Below are 20,576 nucleotides of genomic sequence, written 5' to 3' on the forward strand. Positions count from 1 at the left end.
CATCGGGGACTAAACTGCCCAGGGCGCGCGAGCGTAGACGAAGTTTATTGGTGCGCTATCTGCCGGGATGAGCCACGCTAGCATGTTCGTTGAGAGTGTGCATACGTGGCCCACGGTTTCCTGTGGTTTTGAACGTTGATTATAGTGTGGCTGATTCTAGGTGATAGCGCAGAGATGCAATTTCGTCGCCGCTCGCACGTCCTGGAGACTTTTGTCCCTGATAGTACATTTTCTTTAATCCAAATGACACGAAGGCAGCTCAAAGCGGAAGCAGCAGGTCGCCGTTGAGAAAATTGTCTGGCCAACACATAGACATAACTGAAAAGATTTTTCATGCATTTTCATTTATTCATTTTTTAGTTTCTAAAGATAAAAACTTTGTACTTTGCCATATAAATGAATTGCGTAATATATGCAAGTAGGTGAACATTTTCAGTCGTCAGGTTATTTAGGTCACAGAAAAAACTTTTTCTTCGACCACTCGTCTCGCACTCTTTCCTAGTGAAAGTTGTTCTTGATCCCGCATGCCCTGCAAGGATGAACGTGCTGCTGTTAAGAGGAATAAATAGTACTGGTGACTTTCCATCCTAAAGATATCGGCAAAAAAGAATTATAGCAGAATACAACAAAGCGCTAAACGATGTGTTAAAAAAACATGAAGATGGATCAAGGTTGTTGGAACAAGGGATGATGCAATAGCCGACAATTCAACAAAGGTATCTGCCATCACTGCAGCGACTGTTTTCCTTGGCAAACATTTTTGTGTGTGCATAGCTCACTGACCCCTACCTTCACTGGGGGAGAAGAAGCTGGATCATATAGTAGGTTAAAAGAAGTCAAAGTGTTCAAATGAAGGCAGGAGGGATGTGTTTAACAGTGATTTTGATGGAGCAGTAGGGGCACTGCTGTAAGTTCTTTCAAAGAGTAAGGGTGACCAAAAGAAGAAAAGATGTACACATGTCAGCAAGCATCGACCCAGTAGAGCTAGTCTTCCCAGAAATCAAAATAGGAATTAAGATAAATTGTTTGGACATTTGGAATACAAGCAATGAAGATTCAAGTAATATAAACTTCATATCGAAATTCACCTGGTTAAGCGCAATGTAAATGGCAAATGAAGGCACATTATGAGTACACGTTGTAGAAAGCCGATGAAGAAAAATATATTGACCAGATATTCAATAAATAAGGATGTCAAAATTGCACTGGGTATGACCATAAAAGAGCAAAGAAATGCCTACGCAAATATTGGGACGGGCAATATGATAACCTGATGCAACATTGTGAAACGTTGAGCGCGGTTTATATCCATGCCACTGTTGATTACTTCCACTTTCTGTCTTGCTGTTGAGTCTCTCTTACTTGAAGAAGGAAATAAGTCCATTTTCAAAGAAGCCGAAGAAAATGTTATGTACAGTTCTGCTCGGTGGGCGTTCATTTTAGCAGCAATATCCACAAGTTAAAGCTTAATATTTGTCGCCCTCACTGGACCTTAGTTCCTGGCAAAACATTAGCAGTTCTTTCATTCAACACAGATGTTTTCACATTATGTAGGTTGACAGGAGCTCTAGCAAACAACATTACACTGGTTGCCACAATCAAAAGGGAAGTTTGAGTAACAATGAGTGGAAGAAACAAACAGCACTCTACAATACTGATTCAGCCATACGGAAAAGCTGTTAAAATTAATATACCCCCTCCCCACACAATACACACAATAATTGCACACCACATTGAGTTTCATGGTGTCGATCATGGTATTATAACACTAGGCATCAAGTGAGGAGATGGGATGGGAGGGCACGATTACTTTTGTTAGAACATCAAATGCGCTTTGCAATACTGTTGCATTCCAACTTCCAAAGGAGCAGCCGGTTTGTGAGACGGTTACCATCGCATAAGAGAACTCATGACATTCTGTGCAGCAGAACGTTGCCGACGTAGCGTCATGCACACAAACGCACTCTTTCATGCAAAATGACATCCTGGAGCCAAACCTTGTGCAGACATGCCAACCTGAAAATTCATAAAGCACCTCAGTGGAAAGCGAAAAGTGTTCAATTCATTGAAAAATACTAGAAGTTATTCGATTATTCATTATGTTTACTGTTCATTAAGGATTCACATACTGTTCTCTATGGGTGCGCGCTACAGGCACTTTGGTTTTCCAGTCGTAGCAACAATGATCTGTGGCGCAGACAAGGAGAAATGCTTGTGAAATTTACGCAGGAGTATACCCTACAAATTACACCCCACTTCGCATTCGAATATGGTGGAGGATCCATGCTCCAGAGTAGAAAAAGCTAGCTTTCCCTAACTATTGATGTTCGCGATGCCTGTACACTATGAGTTGCATATAATATGCCAGTTGCAATTATATTTTCACTAACTGTAGATACTGCAAGCTGTTTCCAGTTTATCTGCAGACAGCTGTAATACATTCAGGGCAAATTAAAGCTGTCTACTGAATTTATCTCATATGAGAGAATTGGAATGTAATATCCTGCAAATAATTAAGCGAAGGGTTATGTGCCGTCCCATACAATGAAACACCTCTGAAGAAGCTGAATCGACACCTGGGCCGTGACGAGAGCTGAAGAATGTGTTCTGTATAACCTAATGCACTGGCATAGCGTAACGCTTTGGAGAGTGCATTTAGTATCAGTTGTGAAGTTTTATTTTTATTTTAAGCTGCAAATGGTGAACACATCTATGCAGTTTTGAATAATGCAAGACCCTTTTTTTGTTCGAAGGTAATGACTCGTATGGTCATAACACGTACAGTTCGATCTTCATTCTCAAACAATCAAAGCGAGTAGCGCCACCCTAGGCGTCATGTGCCTTCGGTCTCACCTTTGCTGCCAAAGCTTGTTAGTGTGCGTGGGACACTTCTGTAAGCCTTCATAAGCCATGGACCAAATATTCGTTTAAACTCAGAAAACCGTAGTCTAACTTTTCCATGTTCAGGCGGTGACGTGTTCCTTTGTCTTCAGGTTGCGCATAAAATATGGTCTGGCAAGGCGGCCCGTGACAAACTGAACGATCTTGCTTTGATTGGTCCTGTCGTGGATAGAAATGAACCCGCAGCGCTGGGTCACCACATCTCGTTTATAGGCCGAGTGGCGTAGATACCTGGAGGATAGAAAAGATCCTTGGACGCGATATAACGTAGCTCACCTTCCCGCGAGGTGAGCAACTAGCACGTGCTCTCGATACCACAGAGCTCACTGAGCTCGCCAGCAAGTAGCATGACACGCACGGTGAGCTGCCGTATAAGTACTAGTTAGGCGCATCGCGTGACTAGTAAGGCATCCTCTGTCTGCCGGTCACTCTCTCCTAAAGTGCCCCACCGCCTCATGAAGTTCAAAGCAAGGTAGGCAAGCATCACGACAGCGTCCAAACGCTTCCAGACGCTGTCTCTTTGACACGGCTTCATCCACGATGTGCAAAGCGTCTGAGAGTGCCTCGAAGCCAACTCGGTGGCCCAAGAGCGCCTGGCTGTTGAGGCCACTCAGGAGACGGCCTTATCCTTACGGGATAAGGTAGAAGTAGCTATATTTGGAAGGATTCAGGGCTACGCCCAAATAGGTTCGCAGGGGCTTTATTCAATCAATACCTCCGGACAGGCCGCCATTGGAATATGAACCTGGCAACGTTCAACGCTAGAACGTTATCTAGTGAGGCGAGTCTAGCAGTGCTATTGGAGGAATTAGAGGGCAGTAAATGGGATATAATAGGGCTCAGTGAAGTTAGGAGGCCAGAAGAAGCATATACAGTGCTAAAAAGCGGGCACGTCCTGTGCTACCGGGGCTTAGTGGAGAGACGGGAACTAGGAGTCGGATTCCTGATTAATAAGAACATAGCTGGTAACATACAGGAATTCTATAGCATTAACGAGAGGGTGGCAGGCCTTCTTGTGAAACTTAATAAGAGGTACAAAATGAAGGTTATACGGGTCTACGCCCCCACATCCAGTCATGATGACCAGGAAGTCGAAAGCTTCTATGAAGACGTGGAATCGGCGATGGGTAAAGTCAAAACAACATACAGTATACTGATGGGCGACTTCAATGCCAAGGTAGGCAAGAAGCAGGCTGGAGACAAGGCAGTGGGGGAATATGGCATAGGCACTAGGAATAGCAGGGGAGAGTTATTAGTAGAGTTTACGGAACAGAATAATATGCGGATAATGAATACCTTCTTCCGCAAACGAGATAGCCGAAAATGGACGTGGAGGAGCCCGAACGGCGAGACTAGAAATGCAATAGACTTCATACTCTGCGCTAACCCTGGCGTCATACAAGATGTGGACGTGCTCAGCAAGGTGCGCTGCAGTGACCATAGGATGGTAAGAACTCGAATTAGCCTAGACCTGAGGAGGGAACGGAAGCAACTGGTACATAAAAAGTCGATCAATGAGTTAGCGGTAAGAGGGAAAATAGAGGAATTCCAGATCAAGCTACAGAACAGGTATTCGGCTTTGACTCAGAAAGAGGACCTTAGTGTTGAAGCAATGAACGACAATCTTGTGGGCATCATTAAGGAGTGTGCAATAGAAGTCGGTGGTAACTCCATTAGACAGGATACCAGTAAGCTATCGCAGGAGACGAAAGATCTGATCAAGAAACGCCAATGTATGAAAGCCTCTAACCCTACAGCTAGAATAGAACTGGCAGAACTTTCGAAGTTAATCAACAAGCGTAATACAGCTGACATAGGGAAGTATAACATGGATAGAATTGAACATGCTCTCAGGAACGGAGGAAGCCTAAAAGCAGTGAAGAAGAAACTAGGTATTGGCAGGAATCAGATGTATGCGTTAAGAGACAAAGCCGGCAATATCATTACTAATATGGATGAGATAGTTCAAGTGGCTGAGGAGTTCTATAGAGATTTATACAGTACCAGTGGCACCCACGACGATCATGGAAGAGAGAACAGTCTAGAGGAATTCGAAATCCCACAGGTAACACCGGAAGAAGTAAAGAAAGCCTTGGGAGCTATGCAAAGGGGGAAGGCAGCTGGGGAGGATCAGGTTACAGTAGATTTGTTGAAGGATGGTGGGCAGATTGTTCTAGAGAAACTGGCCACCCTGTATACGCAATGCCTCAGGACTTCGAGCGTACCGGAATCTTGGAAAAACGCTAACATAATCCTAATCCATAAGAAAGGGGATGCCAAGGAATTGAAAAAATATAGACCGATCAGTTTACTGTCCGTTGCCTACAAAGTATTTACTAAGGTAATTGCAAATAGAATCAGGAACACCTTAGACTTCCGTCAACCAAAGGACCAGGCAGGATTCCGTAATGGCTACTCAACAATAGACCATATTCACACTATCAATCAGGTGATAGAAAAATGTGCGGAATATAACCAACCTTTATATATAGCTTTCATTGATTACGAGAAAGCGTTTGATTCAGTCGAAACCTCAGCAGTCATGGAGGCATTGCCGAATCAGGGTGTAGACGAGCCGTATAGCGGCTCCACAGCCACCGTAGTCCTTCATAAAGAAAGCAACAAATTCCCAATAAAGAAAGGCGTCAGGCAGGGAGATACGATCTCTCCGATGCTATTCACAGCGTGTTTACAGGAGGTATTCAGAGACCTGGATTGGGAAGAATTGGGGATAAGAGTTAATGGAGAATACCTTAGTAACTTGCGATTCGCTGATGATATTGCCTTGCTTAGTAACTCAGGGGACCAACTGCAATGCATGCTCACTGACCTGGAGAGGCAAAGCCGAAGGGTGGGTCTAAAAATTAATCTGCAGAAAACTAAAGTAATGTTTAACAGTCTCGGAAGGGAACAGCAGTTTACAATAGGTAGTGACGCACTGGAAGTGGTAAGGGAACACATCTACTTAGGACAGGTAGTGACTGCGGATCCGGATCATGAGACTGAAATAATCAGAAGAATAAGAATGGGCTGGGGTGCGTTTGGCAGGCATTCTCAGATCATGAACAGCAGGTTGCCATTATCCCTCAAGAGAAAAGTTTATAACAGCTGTGTCGTGCCAGTACTCACGTACGGGGCAGAAACCTGGAGGCTTACGAAAAGGGTTCTACTTAAATTAAGGACGACGCAACGAGCTATGGAAAGAAGAATGATAGGTGTAACGTTAAGGGATAAGAAAAGAGCAGATTGGGTGAGGGAACAAACGCGAGTTAATGATATCTTAGTTGAAATCAAGAAAAAGAAATGGGCATGGGCAGGACACGTAATGAGGAGGGAAGATAACCGATGGTCATTAAGAGTTACGGAATGGATTCCAAGGGAAGGAAAGCGTAGTAGAGGGCGGCAGAAAGTTAGGTGGGCGGATGAGATTAAGAAGTTTGCAGGGACAACATGGCCACAATTAGTACATAACCGAGGTAGTTGGAGAAGTATGGGAGAGGCCTTTGCCCTGCAGTGGGCATAACCAGGCTGATGATGATGATGACCTCTTTGTTACAGAGTGGGGCATGCCACGACGGGCGGGAGATTATCGGCTCAGGCGAGGGTGTTGTGTCGTCGCTCACCACGTTGAATGTGTCTATTGATGGGGTCTCTGACCGAGTTAAAGTGTATTTAACTCAGCGGACAGACTTCTAGAATCCCGGCCTAGGTCGGAATTGATGTTGTGAGATCAACAACAGTGACGATCTTGGCCTGACTGCCCGTGCAGAGATTTGTATCAGTTGTGTGAAGAAATTGCCTGCTTAAGCTCCACGATACATGAAGTAGCCTTTGATGAGGGATAGATGTTAAGGCGTTAGTGAAGTCAGTGAATGCTAGGCATAGCTCTTCGTCAGCAATGAGAGCCTGGTCGATTCTCTTTCAAAGAGCACCCTTATTCGGGAGGAAAACTTTCTGAGATTGATAAGGGGCACCGTTGCACAATGGCCACTCCCTAAATAGTCCGCCTTAGTGCTTCGCTGACACTCCACACCAGAGTGAGCCAGGCCCAAACGGGTGAGGAACGAGTTGAAGACGGAGGGAACGGGGATTGTAACGCAGAGCTTCCAGCTCAGCGTCATCAATCTGTGCGGGAGCTTGACGTTCCCAGTCCACAGTTGATGTAGAAGGACCAAGGAGGGTATGGCGGGAGAGTGCATCGGCTGCCTCGCTTTCGGTGCCTTTGATGTGCCGGATATCCGAAGTCAACTCCGATGTATAGGCCAGTTGACAAAGTTCCCGTGTGGTGTACATGGAAGAGTTTGTCCGTACGACATATACCAGAGGCTTATGATTCGTTAGAACATAAAATGGCTGGCCCTCGAAGAAGTGCCGGATGGTGCAGTAGACCGCTGTAGCAAGTCTCCGCAGGTTGGAGCTTCGGAGAGAAGAATCCCAGTGGACGCCACTTGGAGTCGATTTGCTGCTGGGGAACAGCGCCGATGACCACAGTGGAAGCATCCACCATGGTGCGAGTAGGTTCGTTAGTTCTTTGGTGGATGAGAAGCAGCGAATGAACGACGGCTTGTTTCGCAGCCTTGAAAGCATCTTGAGCTTCGGTAGACCAGGAAATCGCGGATGAGGAGCCCTTGGTTGTTCGAAAAAGGTCAGTCAACGGACGCGCAAGCTCAGTACAGTGGGAAATTAAGCACCGGGAGAAATTAACTAGGCCCAGGAACTCACGCAGCTGGCGTAGTGAAGTAGGTGCTGGAAAGTCTTGGGCGGCCTTGACGTGGGAGGGCAACGTACGAACTCGCCAGCACCGAGATGTTGGGGCCCATGGACTGGAGCTCGGAAGACCGAACGACGCATTTCTGGAGGTTTTCAACCAGGCCAAATTGTTGAAGGCGTTGAAAGAGTTCCCGGGGGTGACGCTCATGATCTTGTGAATTGGGACTCGTGACGAGAATGTCGTCGATGTAGGCAAATACAGCCGGGAGTCCGCGCGTTACCTCTGGAATGAATCCTTGGAACGTTTGAGCTGCGTCGCGTGGCCCAAAGTACACCCACACATACTCAAACAGGCCGGACAGCGTCGTAATAACCATCTTCGGTATATCGGCAGCCCCACAAAAATTTGATGATAGGCCTTGACAAGGTCTACGTCACTAAAGATTTTGCATCCTTCCAAGTGGCCTGTGAAGTCTTGAATGTGTGGAAGGGTTTGTGGTGGGCTCTCTCGGATGGCGTTAGCATTGGGCGCCCGGTAGTCGCCGCACGGATGTCAGTCACTCGGTTCTTTGTTGGGCATCAGATGGAGCGGGGAGCCCCACTTCTGGACGAAGGGCGATTAATACCCAGCTGAAGCATGTGCTCGAATTATCGTTTAGCAATGAACAGACGCTCACCGAAGAAGCGGCGCGGACGAGCGGCGACAAGTGGACCACGCGTGACAATGTCGTGCGTTGCGCTGTGCTAGGGGGGCTGATTTAAAATGTAGAGTCTCGTCACCACAGAGGTGAGCACGTCCTCGAGGTGCGCACTCTTCGCCGCTGGGCGGTCTGAAATACTTTGCTTCGGTTGCTGGTCATCGCTGCACCCAAAGGTGCAGCGATGACCAGAAACCGAAGCAACTCACGAGGTAGCGGACGTCATCGCTGCACCCAAAGGTACAGCGATGACGTCCACTACCCCGTGAGCGATCTCGGGAGTCAGGTTGGCGAGTAAGTGCCGATACCGACAAGTGTCCGAGATGATGTGGCGTAGACCGGAAGAAGCTTCGACCAGGGTGAAACAAATCTGTGGGCCCTTGCGCCCGAACATGGGCAGGCGAAGCTGTAGAACTGCGACGTATGGTCACGTTCAATATTACTTGCAACACCCTTGTTCGTGGTTGAAGGGGCTCCAGGGCTTCGCGGAGGCTCTGACATGCGAAATAGTCGTTTAATACATACTACTAATTGAAGCTGTGTTTAGGTCTGGAACCTATCCTGTGTATGTGCAGCCGTACAGTCGTGGAGCCCCTTCGACCACAGGCACCGGTGTTGCAGGTCATATTGCACGTGACTCTACCTGCGGGTGCGAGGTAGCGTCATGCGGAAGGTTGCCTGAGGGCAGTAGGTTGCTGGGGTTGGTCTTCTCGTAGTCCGGAGTCACGAAAACTTGCAAACCGAGAGCTTGCAGCGGAGCGCCAGGACAAGAGGACCAGAGTCGCAGGCTCTTAGATTGGACTAGCACGTGCCGCCCAACCTCATTATCGTCATCTTTTTGGATAGCTGACCGAGAGCGCCGAGCTTTCACGTCCGCGTGTAGCAGCGTCGGTTGGCGCTAGGAGCAGTCTATTTCACACCAGGACGAGCATCACACTGTGCTTCTATTTAGAAAACTGACGACCAAAGAATTAGTGAACGTGATCTATATTGTCACAGCATTTGTTTTTCTTTAACAAAGATTTAGAGAGCTTTAGAACACCTCTTTTACAAAACTCGGCATTGCAACCGCCTTCTCACGCGGTGATTATTGTTTTTAAAATTCCTATGGAAACCCACAGGGGCCAAGTACTGCCCATAGCTTTTGTGGTGGATGACAGCGAGGAGCTGGGAACCACTCCTTCGTTTAAGGACGCGTAGTCCTCGTATACGAACTTGGCGTATCCTCCGAAGTCCTTCTCCAACGTGCTTTTCACACTGTTCGCGACGATTTCTGAAAATAGGAAAAGCCAAAATTTCAGAAACAAGGGAACCGTATTTAATCCGACAGCATTATAGGCACACCTCGACCATTTGTAGGTATCCGTCTGGCGTAAAATACGGGCAGACCCCGAAGGCAGTGCATTCTAACACAGCGTCTCAAGCGCTAGCTGTCATGAGGTAAGAATGCGACAAACTGGCAAGTGACGCCCACACGAGACGTTTCCAAGAGCGGTTTTCGCACAAGTATGCGTGCGAGCGTGGCCTGGTTGTTGCAGCATTTGGCTGCTGTGTTGGAAAACAGGCTCGAGACCACCACCGCTGTTACGGACTTCTTCGTGACTTAATAGAGCGGTGATTTTGGCGAGTTGGATAGTTCAGTCATACTGGCACAAAGCGCTGTGTCCTCGTTACACTGTTGGCATTCTTGTAGCTCGTTTTGCGTACAGCGCTGACCAAGATTATGACATCTTCCTAACGCTCTAGGCGCCAGTCATCCATTTTTGAGGTATCTAACAGAAGGCTCTAGGTGTGTTGAGCGTTCGTGAGCGCGCCTAAATATGCACAAAATCTCGAGTTTTTAAGAGATAAGAGGTATAAAAAAGACACCGATAGATGAGTGTGTGGTAGGACGTGCGCAGGCCTTCAAGACGTCTATCACGCGTCGATACATTCCAAACTTATCTCTCATACCTTGGCAATTGCCAGTAGCTAAATTCTGTTCTTTTTTGCGCTGTAAGAAGTGCCTTGTCATTATTCCTTAAAAGGCACCGCACCAGCTTTGGGCCGTACAAGTAGTATACAAGCGTGGTGCGCAGGGTCACATGGTAACGATTGCGTGTGCAATCTATTACACAGATTTGCTTGGCGACAATATCGATAAGTTCAAGAAAAAGGCCGCGTGCGCTCTTCTCGTGGGAGTCATTTTCTCGTCTGGAAGAAATAACGTCAGAGCCTCAGCGCATCTGCATCAGTGCGTGGTGCTTGCAACGGACCATTAGCCAGCACAGGCGCGAAGTTGGCAATTCCCGTGGAACGCAAAGCGCGTAAATCCGTCTCCGAAAACTCTTGGATACTAGGATCCAATGTGGAAAAATACAGGAGAAGAATGCCGCTTCCGGGCGCTGGTCGAGATAACGAATGAAGGGAAACATTATTAATGTTAGCAGGTACCACTGGGTTAGAGAGCCCTCAGTACAGGGCTCCGCAATGAAGCAATGAAAACAGTGAGCCTGTTGCTGCCTGGCAGCCTCTGCTGTTATAGGGGAAGTTCACTCAACTGTGGTTGCTGGCGGTGACCCTGCCATTGCTAGGAACCGCGTATGTCGGAACGCGCAGTTTGGCACAGTTTTTGGTAGCCCCACTATGTGGGGATTTGCAACGAGAAAGGCACTGAAGTTGCCGGGCTGACACCACTGCTAATACAGATAAAGGTATTGCGAAGGGTCAGGCTCTACAAAAGAACTAAACGCAGGCCAAAAACTAGACCGTCTCTATATTTATGGCATTATAAGAGAAGAATGTGCAACTGAGCTATCGGAATTATAAAAAGGAAACTATATTTATTAATATTCCATAGGAAAAGAAGCAAAAGTCGATTTATTTTGCCGTTCCCGATTGGATCAAGTCGAAAATAATAACATGTACTCAAAAGTCTAAACTGTCCCGCTATATTCAACATAGTTGTCATCATCACTAATGTCAACTAGCGAGTTGAAATTAACTATGATTATTGCAGCCGTTTCTCACAGGGAAAGAAGGCGTGTCAATCAGACTGGGAACCAGTAACGAATAATTTTGTACATTCTTGAATGTATGCCAGCACTATTTGGAATGTACGGCGTCATACACGTATAGATAGTAGAAGGACTCGATGCGTGAGTAACTTCAAATTTAAAGGACCGACAACTGTGCTCACTGCTATCACCTTTAACAATCCTCTTGGTTTTTAGTGCTTCATTGGGCTCAAAAGGCAAGATAAATCTTAGCTCACTTTGCGTTAAAGATTACTGGGGAAACCACGTGAGCACACCTTTATTGGCGCGGAGTGAAGCAGCCTTTCAAAATCAATGACGAATATTAGATCAACCTATCCTTATCACTGCTGTTACAGAAGTACTTATATAACCACGTTTACGGGAATGAGACCGTAGCAGATCACATTCTTTCCGCATCGCAGTTGTACTACCCGACAGCGTATAGATTCGGCGCGGCCTCCTTAGTCCGAATCAAGCCGGAACCTGCTTTCGGCGAGATCAATCAGGAGATCGCAGGCTGGCAGCCATCTGCCATAATGGATAGGTCCAAAGAGAGTTTTCGCATTTGGCAATGGAACTGCAGGGGGTATTCTAACAAAAAAGCTCCCCTGCAGCAATTCTTCAGGTCTTTCGCTGTCAAGCCTCAAGTCATTGCTCTCCAGGAAACATTAGTCTCTGCCGCCTCTCTCAAGGGCTACAGGGCCGTGTCGGGCCTGCCCGGGGGGCGAGGGATTTGCACCTTGATTGATAAAAGGCTGACTCATCTCACCCACGACCTCAAGCTGGCAAGTGGTAGAATTGAATATGTGATGGTTGAGATCCTGCTCGACGTACCACAGCAGAATCAGCGCAGAAACAGCGTGTTTGTCCTCAATATCTACAGCAACCCCAGGGACTCGCGCCAGCAGTTCAAGACCATCCTCAAGAAAGCGACCGACTTGGCCGGCACTCGACCCTTGGTCGTCGTCGGTGACTTCAACGCACCGTACGACATCTGGGGTTACGTCTACGACACTACCAAGGGGCGCAACCTGTGGCAAGACGCCAACGAGATGGACCTCACTCTGGTCACTGACAAGAATTTTCCTACGCGCATCGGCAGCTCCGTCACCCGGGACTCGAAACCCGACCTCGCGTTCGTCAGGAACGTTGAGGACGTGGGCTGGGAAAACACCGCAATGGAGTTCGGCAGCGACCACTACATTCTCGAGACCAACTTCAAGGTATCTCGGAGTAGGATCAAGGAATTCACGTTCATCGATTGGGACCGCTTTCGCAAGAATCGCGAAGAACCCGGCAGAGCCAGGGCACCCGCCACCCTCGAAGAATGGTGCGAAGGCGTCCGGAACGACGCTTCCGCGGCTACCAAGAAAGTGGAAACCGATCTCGACGTTGAGCGGATGGACAGCAGACTTGCACACCTGATCGAGGCCCAAAACGCCCTGCTCTGCCGATGGAAGGGTCAAAGGCTCAATCGTAGGCTCCGAAACAAGATCTCGGAGCTCAACAAGATCATCGATGACCACTGCAAGGCGCTATGCCAGCAGCAGTGGGACGAGCTCTGCGAATCCATCGACGGACAGATGCGCAACGGCAAATCCTGGGGTATGCTGAAGCACCTTCTTGACGAAAGCGGCTCAAAGTCAAATCAGAGGCATGCGTTGGCCCGGGCCCTTCACGAAGCCACCAGGTCTCACACGGTCGATGAGCTCGTCTCAAAACTCGTACAGAAATACTTGCCCGTCCGTCGCGACGGAGATCCAGTGACCCAACTCCCGGACTACCGAGGCCCTCCACACCCCAAGCTCGACGAAGACTTCTCCGTTGCCGAAGTCAGACAGGCCATCTTCACGCTCAACCGCAAGTCTGCGCCGGGTCCAGACGGAGTCACCAACAGAATGATGAGAAACCTCGAGGACACGTCGATCGTCTTTCTGACCGACAAAGTCAACGAGTCCTGGCATAGCGGCGTTGTTCCTGCAGAATGGAAGATGGCCTGCACGGTGCTCATTCCCAAGCCCGGCAAGGGCCCGAACATCGAGAACCTGAGGGCAATTTCTCTAACCTCCTGCGTCGGCAAGGTCATGGAGCGCGTCGTCCTCAACAGAGTCAACGGGTACCTCGAAGACAACGAGGTTTACACGTACTACATGATCGGCTTTCGCGCCGGACTCTCGACGCAGGATGCAATGAAACTAATAAAGCATCAGATTGTGGATGGCCGTTCCAGAGACGTCAAGGCTTTGCTCGGTCTTGACCTCGAGAAAGCTTTCGACGACGTGCTCCACAGCTTCATCGTAAAGACCATTTCAGACCTGGGTCTCGGTTCCAGATTCCATAGCTACGTCAGCTCTTTCCTAACGGACAGGAAGGCCAAGCTTCGTATTGGGGCCTTCCGCTCCAACGATGTGCCCCTCGGAGGGCGGGGCACTCCTCAGGGCGCCGTCATCTCACCCACCCTGTTCAACATCTGTATGATTGGCCTTTCCGAGAGGTTGGCACGCGTGGAGGGCGTCAAGCACACCATATACGCCGACGACATCACTTTATGGTGCTCCGAAGGCTGCGAGGGCAGAGTTGAAGAATCCATGCAGGAGGCGATCGATGTGATCGAGGAGTGTCTCCGCCCTACCGGGCTTCGATGCTCCCCCGCCAAGTCGGAGCTTCTGCTTTACAGAAAAGAGAAGGGAGGCAGACCCAAAGATTGGAAGCCAGTCTCCGAAAGCAGCATCAGTCTTCGCACTTGTGACGGGGGGGGGGGGGGGGGTGATACCTAGGGTCGACGTTATTCGGGTCCTGGGCACGTTTGTCGAATTCAACGGCGGGAACGGAACGGCTCTCCGCAAGATCATCGCAAAGACGGACAACGCTTTCCGCCTCGTTCGCAGAATAGCAAACCGGCACCGAGGAATGAAGGAAAGCAATCTCCTCAGGCTTATCAATGCCTTCGTACTATGTCACTTTACGTACACAATTTCTATGCACAACTGGCTCAGAGCGGAGCGAGACAAGCTCAATGCTCTCATCCGCAAAGTGGTCAAGAGGGCTCTCGGGCTACCCATCAGGACCCATACCGAGGATCTCCTCAAGCTGGGGGTACATAACACTGCCGAGGAGATTGCCGAAGCCCAAGAACGCGCGCAACTCACTCGCCTGAGCACCACAGCGGCAGGTAAACACATCCTCGAAAAGCTGGGTTACCACCCTGCGGGATTCCCGATGGTCACTACCCCGACCCCTAGGTGCATTCGAGACAAGTTCGATGTTGCCCCTGTGCCCCGAAATGTCCATTCCGGCCATAACGAGGCGAGACGCAAGGCCAGAGCAGCAGCCATCGTCAAACATATCAAGCAACGAGACATTATAGCAAGCTTCGTCGACACCGCGGAGTACAGCGATGGTCGACTCTAGCGGCAAGATTTCCAATTGGGCCTCCATTCGCACTTCAGATCCCGGAGTCGCCGAGCAAGCCGCCATCGCCCTCGCCCTGCTAGACGGTCGTGGGTTCGAGATATATATCGATTCCAAAACGGCCGTTAGGGCTTTTCAGAAGGGTTGCATCGCCAAGCAAGCTGCTCGTCTTCTTAGCAGCTCGAGTCGATATGCTCTCACGCATCATTCAATCCACTGGTTTCCAGCTCACGTAGGGTCGGTCGAGGGTGCTCCCCCGAACCTCAATGAGTCTGCTCACGAGGCTGCGCGTGACCTCACCGACCGCGCTTCCTCTGCAAGAAGCACCGACTCCCCTCCTCCCTACGGCCACAGGGACGCTCCCGCTACTCACAACGAGATTATTGAATTCTTCTACATGTCTAGAAGGGCCTTTCCACCCCCTCACCCCAAGCTGAATAGGGCGCAAGCCGTTTCGTTTAGGCTTCTGCAGTACGTATCCGTGTCTGTCCGTTCTCCACGAGGCTTACCCGGACGTGTATCGCGACGACGCCTGCCCCTACTGCGGGCAGACCTCCACTCTAGCGCACATGCTGTGGGAGCGTGGGTCGACATACCCCAAGTTCATCAAGGAGGAGTGGGACTCGCTTCTGCGTAGCCCCGCTCTAGAAAAGCGAATCCTGGCAGTCCGGCGTGCCCGCGACCGGGCCGGTGGGCTAGACCTGCCGGTCCCGACGTGGGACTAGCCAGGTGCGCGACGAGTTCGCGTCCTCGCCGGACCTGCAATAAAAGTTTCTTCACTGACTCACTCACTCAGCCATCTGACTTTTCCGCTTTCCCGCCGTGCCATGAGGCAGTGTTCACATGTTCCGCGTGAGTCGACTTACCTGTCTCAATCGACACTCAGTGCATTAATTGGCAACCACCTTCCTAGCGCATTGCCGCCGCACATATGGAGGAGATGCGACAGAAGTTCCATGTGATGCGCCATTCACAGAAACGAGGCTTGCGACTTTCGTTTCCCTCTTTGATTTTTTACGTTCTGTCACCCTTTCGTGTCTTATACATACGATGTGCACATGCGCACTGTTAACAATACCGTGTCGCTTTTTCTTATTTCCCCTAGCGTAAAATTTCTGCGTGGCTCTGCTATCACAAACACCAGAGAGCACCGGAGCTGGGGGAAGGCCACTAAAGTAATGCCCAACCGCACACAAAACACACAGGCGCCGGCAACACGTCGCTACGGCGTCCGCCAAAGGCGTCTGCTACGGCGTCGGTGATTCGCGTGGCGAACACCGTAGAAGACGCCGAGTTTGTGTCCACTCTGTACGGAGCGGCGGAACCCCGTGCCTCGCGGGCCACAGGAGAGGGCCCGTATCCCGGCCGCGTTCCTCGCTCGCGGGGGCACCGCTCCTTTTCCCCCTCTGGGCTCCACCCACCCTCGCCGTGTCGCTATGCTGGGCGGTGCTAGTTTTATACTCTGCTTTCACTCTCTCTCAGCTCTCTCCCCCAGTTTAGCGAAGCTGCGGACGTCAAGAGAAACCCAGCGCAGCTCTAACAGCTCCACTGTAAAATTTCGGCGCCACAAACCGCACGACGTTGTGCCAACTACAACCACAATCGAAGCTATTCTTACCACGTCTGGGTAGTTGATTTAAAGCATATACTAGCTAATTATTTACTTCACGGCGGACCTTGCACATACTAAACTTGAGCCGAGCAGTAGTGAAGTCACGTCTTAACAGAAACGCTAAGCACCACTTTCGTAATGTCTGTACCCAACATCCGCTAAAGGATGCACTGGCGTTCCCGTTATGACCGTGAAAGGAAGTGCTAATGGGAGACCTTTGCAAAACTGTTAATAGGAATACCTTTTCATTCCGTCAAACCTTCTAACGGGTGATAACTAGAAAGCTTTCCTAGTCCTTCCTAATTGTTGTTTTCAATTCCGCAATTTAATAAGGTTTTCCAAAATGAATAAATAAAAAGTTATTTAGTGAATCATCATCAGCTGCAGCAGCCTTTTTTATGTCCACTGCAGGACCAAGGCCTCTCCCTGCGATCTCCAATCACCCCTGTCCTGCGCCAACGAATTCTAACAAGAACATGCGAATTTTCTAATTACACCACCCCACCTAATCTTCTGCAATCCTCGACTGCGCTTCCGCTCTCTTGGTACCCATTCTGTAGCCCTAATGGCCCAACATTTATCTAACCTGCGCATTACATGACCTGTCCAGCTCCATTTTTTGTCCCCTTAAGGTCAATTAGTATATCGGCTATACCCATTTGCTCTTTGATACAAACCGCTCTCTTTCTCTTTATTAACGTTATGCCTAGCATTCATCGTCCCATCTCTCTTTCCGCGGTGCTTAACTTGTTCCCAAGCTTCTTTGTCAGTCTCCAAATTTCTGCCCCATCTGTCAGCACCGGTGAAATGCACTGATTCTGTTCCGTCCTTTTCAATGATAATGGTAAGCTTCCAGTCAGGAGCTGGCGATGTCTGTCGTATGCGCTCCAACCCATTTTCATTTTTCTGTGAATTTCTTTCTCATGATCAGGATTCCCTGTGATTAATTTAGCTAGCTAAACGTACTCCTTCACAGACTCTAGAGGCTGACTGGCAATCCTGAACTCTTGTTCTCTTGCCCGGCTATATATTGTTACCTTTCTCTTCTGCATATTAATCTTCAACCCCACTCTTAGACTCTCTGTTACGGTCCTCAATCATTTGTTTTAACTCTTCTGCAATGTGACTGAATAGAACAACGTCATATGCAAATCGAAGTTTGCTGAGATATCCGCCGTCGATCCTTACTCCTAAGCCTTCCCAGTTTAATAGCTTGAATATTTCTTCCAAGCACGCAGTGATTAGCATTGGAGAGATTCTGCCTCTTTGTCTTACGCCTTTGTTTTAGGTACGTTCCTACTTTTCTTGTGCAGAATTAAGGTAGCTGTGGAATTTCTGCAGATCTTTTCTGAGATATTTACGCAAGCGGTCTGTGCTCCTTGATTACGTAATGCCTCTGTGACTGCTGTAGAGTATCCCTTCCTTAAGTCAGCCCTTGGTTCCCTTGGTTGCCTTGGTTGAATAAAGTCCAGTGTTGTCATTACTCTATTGCAAATTATCTTGCTGAATATTGACACGTGTACGTGTCAATATTCAGCAATATCGGGTCACCTCGTTTCACCGCCTAACAAATATTATCGCACAGCGCAGGACAGCCCTGTATGTATCGGAAGTTTCTGGAATGTTATCGATGGTTCCATCCGATGTCTGTCAATGAACCTTCTCTAATCTGATTGCATGTATGCGCGACGCGACTAATGTAGAACTTTATGGAAAACACGAGGGTCTTAGCGATTACTTTGGAACAATCGATGACTAATGTATAAAAGCCGAGGCGCTTGACCAGCTGATCAGATTTTTTGATGATCGCCGACTGTGTTCGCCGTTTTCGTTGAGCACTGAGTGTAGCCTGTTTTTTTCTGGGCACAGGTTCGCCCAATAAACTTAGTTTCGCCATTCGCAGTTTTGTTGCTGTATCCTCAACCGTGACTACCATGTGACAATATTTTACACACCTAAAATACTGGGAGTTAGCCAATGGGCTTATAATTTTTCAATTATTTAACGTCTCCCTTTTGTGGAGTAGTACAATGTTTGCATTCTTCCAGTTTTCCGGGACCCTTGAAGTGGACAGGCACATCGTATGGCGAATATATTTAATAAACCGCGCGGACACTGCGATTCGTCGGGCAAATAATTTCCGGCTTTTCATGTTATACATCTGAACTTTTACATAATTGAAAACTAAAGATGTTCTGATCGAATGCACGCGCTGGAATCTATGCGAGAAAGAGAGGAAAACAGGAAAGGCGGGGTTAGTTACGGAGACATCTTAGTTATGTTGCACCCGATTTGCTACACTACGCTCGCGTCGATTTTATACGACATATACCGCATAGGTATATGTGCTCACTAAGTGCCACGTCGTCTGCTACACAGGTCTTCCTAAAAAAGGGAACACTGGGTAGGATTTCTCATTCATAAGGACATAACGGGCAACATCGCTGAATTCTACAGCACTAATGAGAAAGTAGCAGTCGTCTTAATAAAGCTGAATAGGAGATACAGATTAAAGGTATACTACAAGCCTACGTTCCAAACTCCAGTTATGACGATAAAGAAAACAACAGTTTTATGAAGATGTTGAATTAGCAATGAGAAAGGTGCCAACTCAGTATACTGTTGTCATGGGCGAGTTCAATGCACAAGTCGGCAAAAAGCAGGCTGGGGAACAAACAATTGGCAACTACAGCACCAATTCTAGCAACACTATAGCAGAGATGCAAGTAGAATTCGCGGAAACAACAGACTCCGGATAATTAATACCTTCCCAGGAAGCGCAGTAACAGGAAGTGGACCTCGGAGAACACTAACGGACAAACACGAAATGAAATAGTTCATGCTCAGTGCGGATCCCAGCGTAGTGCAGGATGTAAAAGTGTTTGGTAGGGTAAAGGGCAGTGGCCATGGGTTATGTGATGTCTATGGGCTCTTTCAATACGAAGAGAGAAAGAGTAGAATTAGTCATGAAGAAACAGGCCAACCTAGACGCAGTCAAGGTGAAAGCAGACAAATTTAGGCTAGCGCTTGCAAGCAAATGTGCAACTTCAGAACATGAAACTGAAGATAACTTGGAGGTAATAAATTAGGTGATAACTAGGCTAACTTTAGAAGCAGCAATCGAAGTGGGAGCTAAGGCACCAACCTAACCAGTAGGTAAGCTCTCCCAAATATCAAAGGACCTAATAAAGAAACGACAAAGAATTGTCAAAACTGATCAACTAGAAGAAAGTAAGGGATATTCGAAATCATGACGTGGGAAAAATTGTGGAAGCAGTAAAAGATGGCCGCAGCATGAAATCAGTGAGAAGAAAGCATGGCATAAGTAGGACAAGGCTGGATGTATGCAGTGAAAAATAAGCAGGGTAATGACGTCAGCAATTTCGATGATATAGTAAAAGCAGCACAAGAATTCTGTACTGACCCATGCAGTACCCAGAGCAGTAACGCTACCTTCATTAGAAGCAGTGATAAATAGCATACAGAGGCTCCTTATACAGGATGTCCCAAATATTGTGGACTAACAATTAAAAATATTCAAGTTCCACATAACTGGACAGAACCAAAGTAATCTTGTTTGTTGTCGCTTCGAGATAATGAGATTATCTTTTGCATTCCGCCTAATTACATTAGTCTTAATTAATTATTCAACTTCTCAAATATTATAACTAGATTAAAAGTGTCAATGATAAAATTGTAGAGCAACAAGAAAAACTTCTGATACAGCTTTCTGTTGCTATGTTTAACTATGTTCTGTTGTTCCGTTTCATATGTTTAGATCTTGGTGCATGATAGTTGGGAAATCCTGTATAACGAGCGATGAAGTTAGAATGGCCTTGCAAGGCATGTCCCGCGGAAAAGTGGCAGAAGAATGTGTAATAAGAGTGGTTTTGATCAAAGATGAAGGAGATATTATGCTTGAAAAGCTCGCGGCCCTTTATAAGCAATGCCTCACGACTTCACGTGTACCAAAGAACAGGAAGGCTGCCAACATTATGCTAATTCATAAGAAAAGGGACGGTAAAGAACTGAATAATTATAGGCCCACTAGCTTGCTTTTAGTATTGTATAAAGTATTCACCAAGACAGTTTCGAATAAAATCAGGGCAACACTGGACCTCAATCAACCAAGTGAGAAGGCTGGCTTCACGAAGTGATGTTCTGCGATGGATCACATCCATTTCATCAATAAGGTAATTGAGAAATCTGCGGAGCACAATCAACCTC

The 20,576-nt window shown here is 47.9% G+C and overlaps 1 protein-coding gene across 2 annotated transcripts in view; it reads right to left on the reverse strand.

Moving 5' to 3' along the window:
• Nucleotides 1–325: 325 nt before the first annotated feature.
• LOC126540122 (uncharacterized) overlaps nucleotides 326–20,576 on the reverse strand; it is a 48,335-nt gene continuing 28,084 nt past the window's right edge. Inside the window, exon 6 of one of the 2 annotated variants that reach the window (XM_072286302.1) lies at nucleotides 326–529. In XM_072286302.1, coding sequence (XP_072142403.1) covers nucleotides 357–529 — 173 coding nt within the window. In that variant the 3' untranslated portion in view covers nucleotides 326–356. Of the gene's footprint in view, nucleotides 530–9,280; nucleotides 9,583–20,576 lie in introns of those variants that run through there. The other variant, XM_050186912.3, reaches the window with a different exon arrangement.

This window comes from Dermacentor andersoni, chromosome 2 (assembly GCF_023375885.2).
Source record: "Dermacentor andersoni chromosome 2, qqDerAnde1_hic_scaffold, whole genome shotgun sequence".
Lineage (NCBI taxonomy): Eukaryota > Metazoa > Arthropoda > Arachnida > Ixodida > Ixodidae > Dermacentor > Dermacentor andersoni.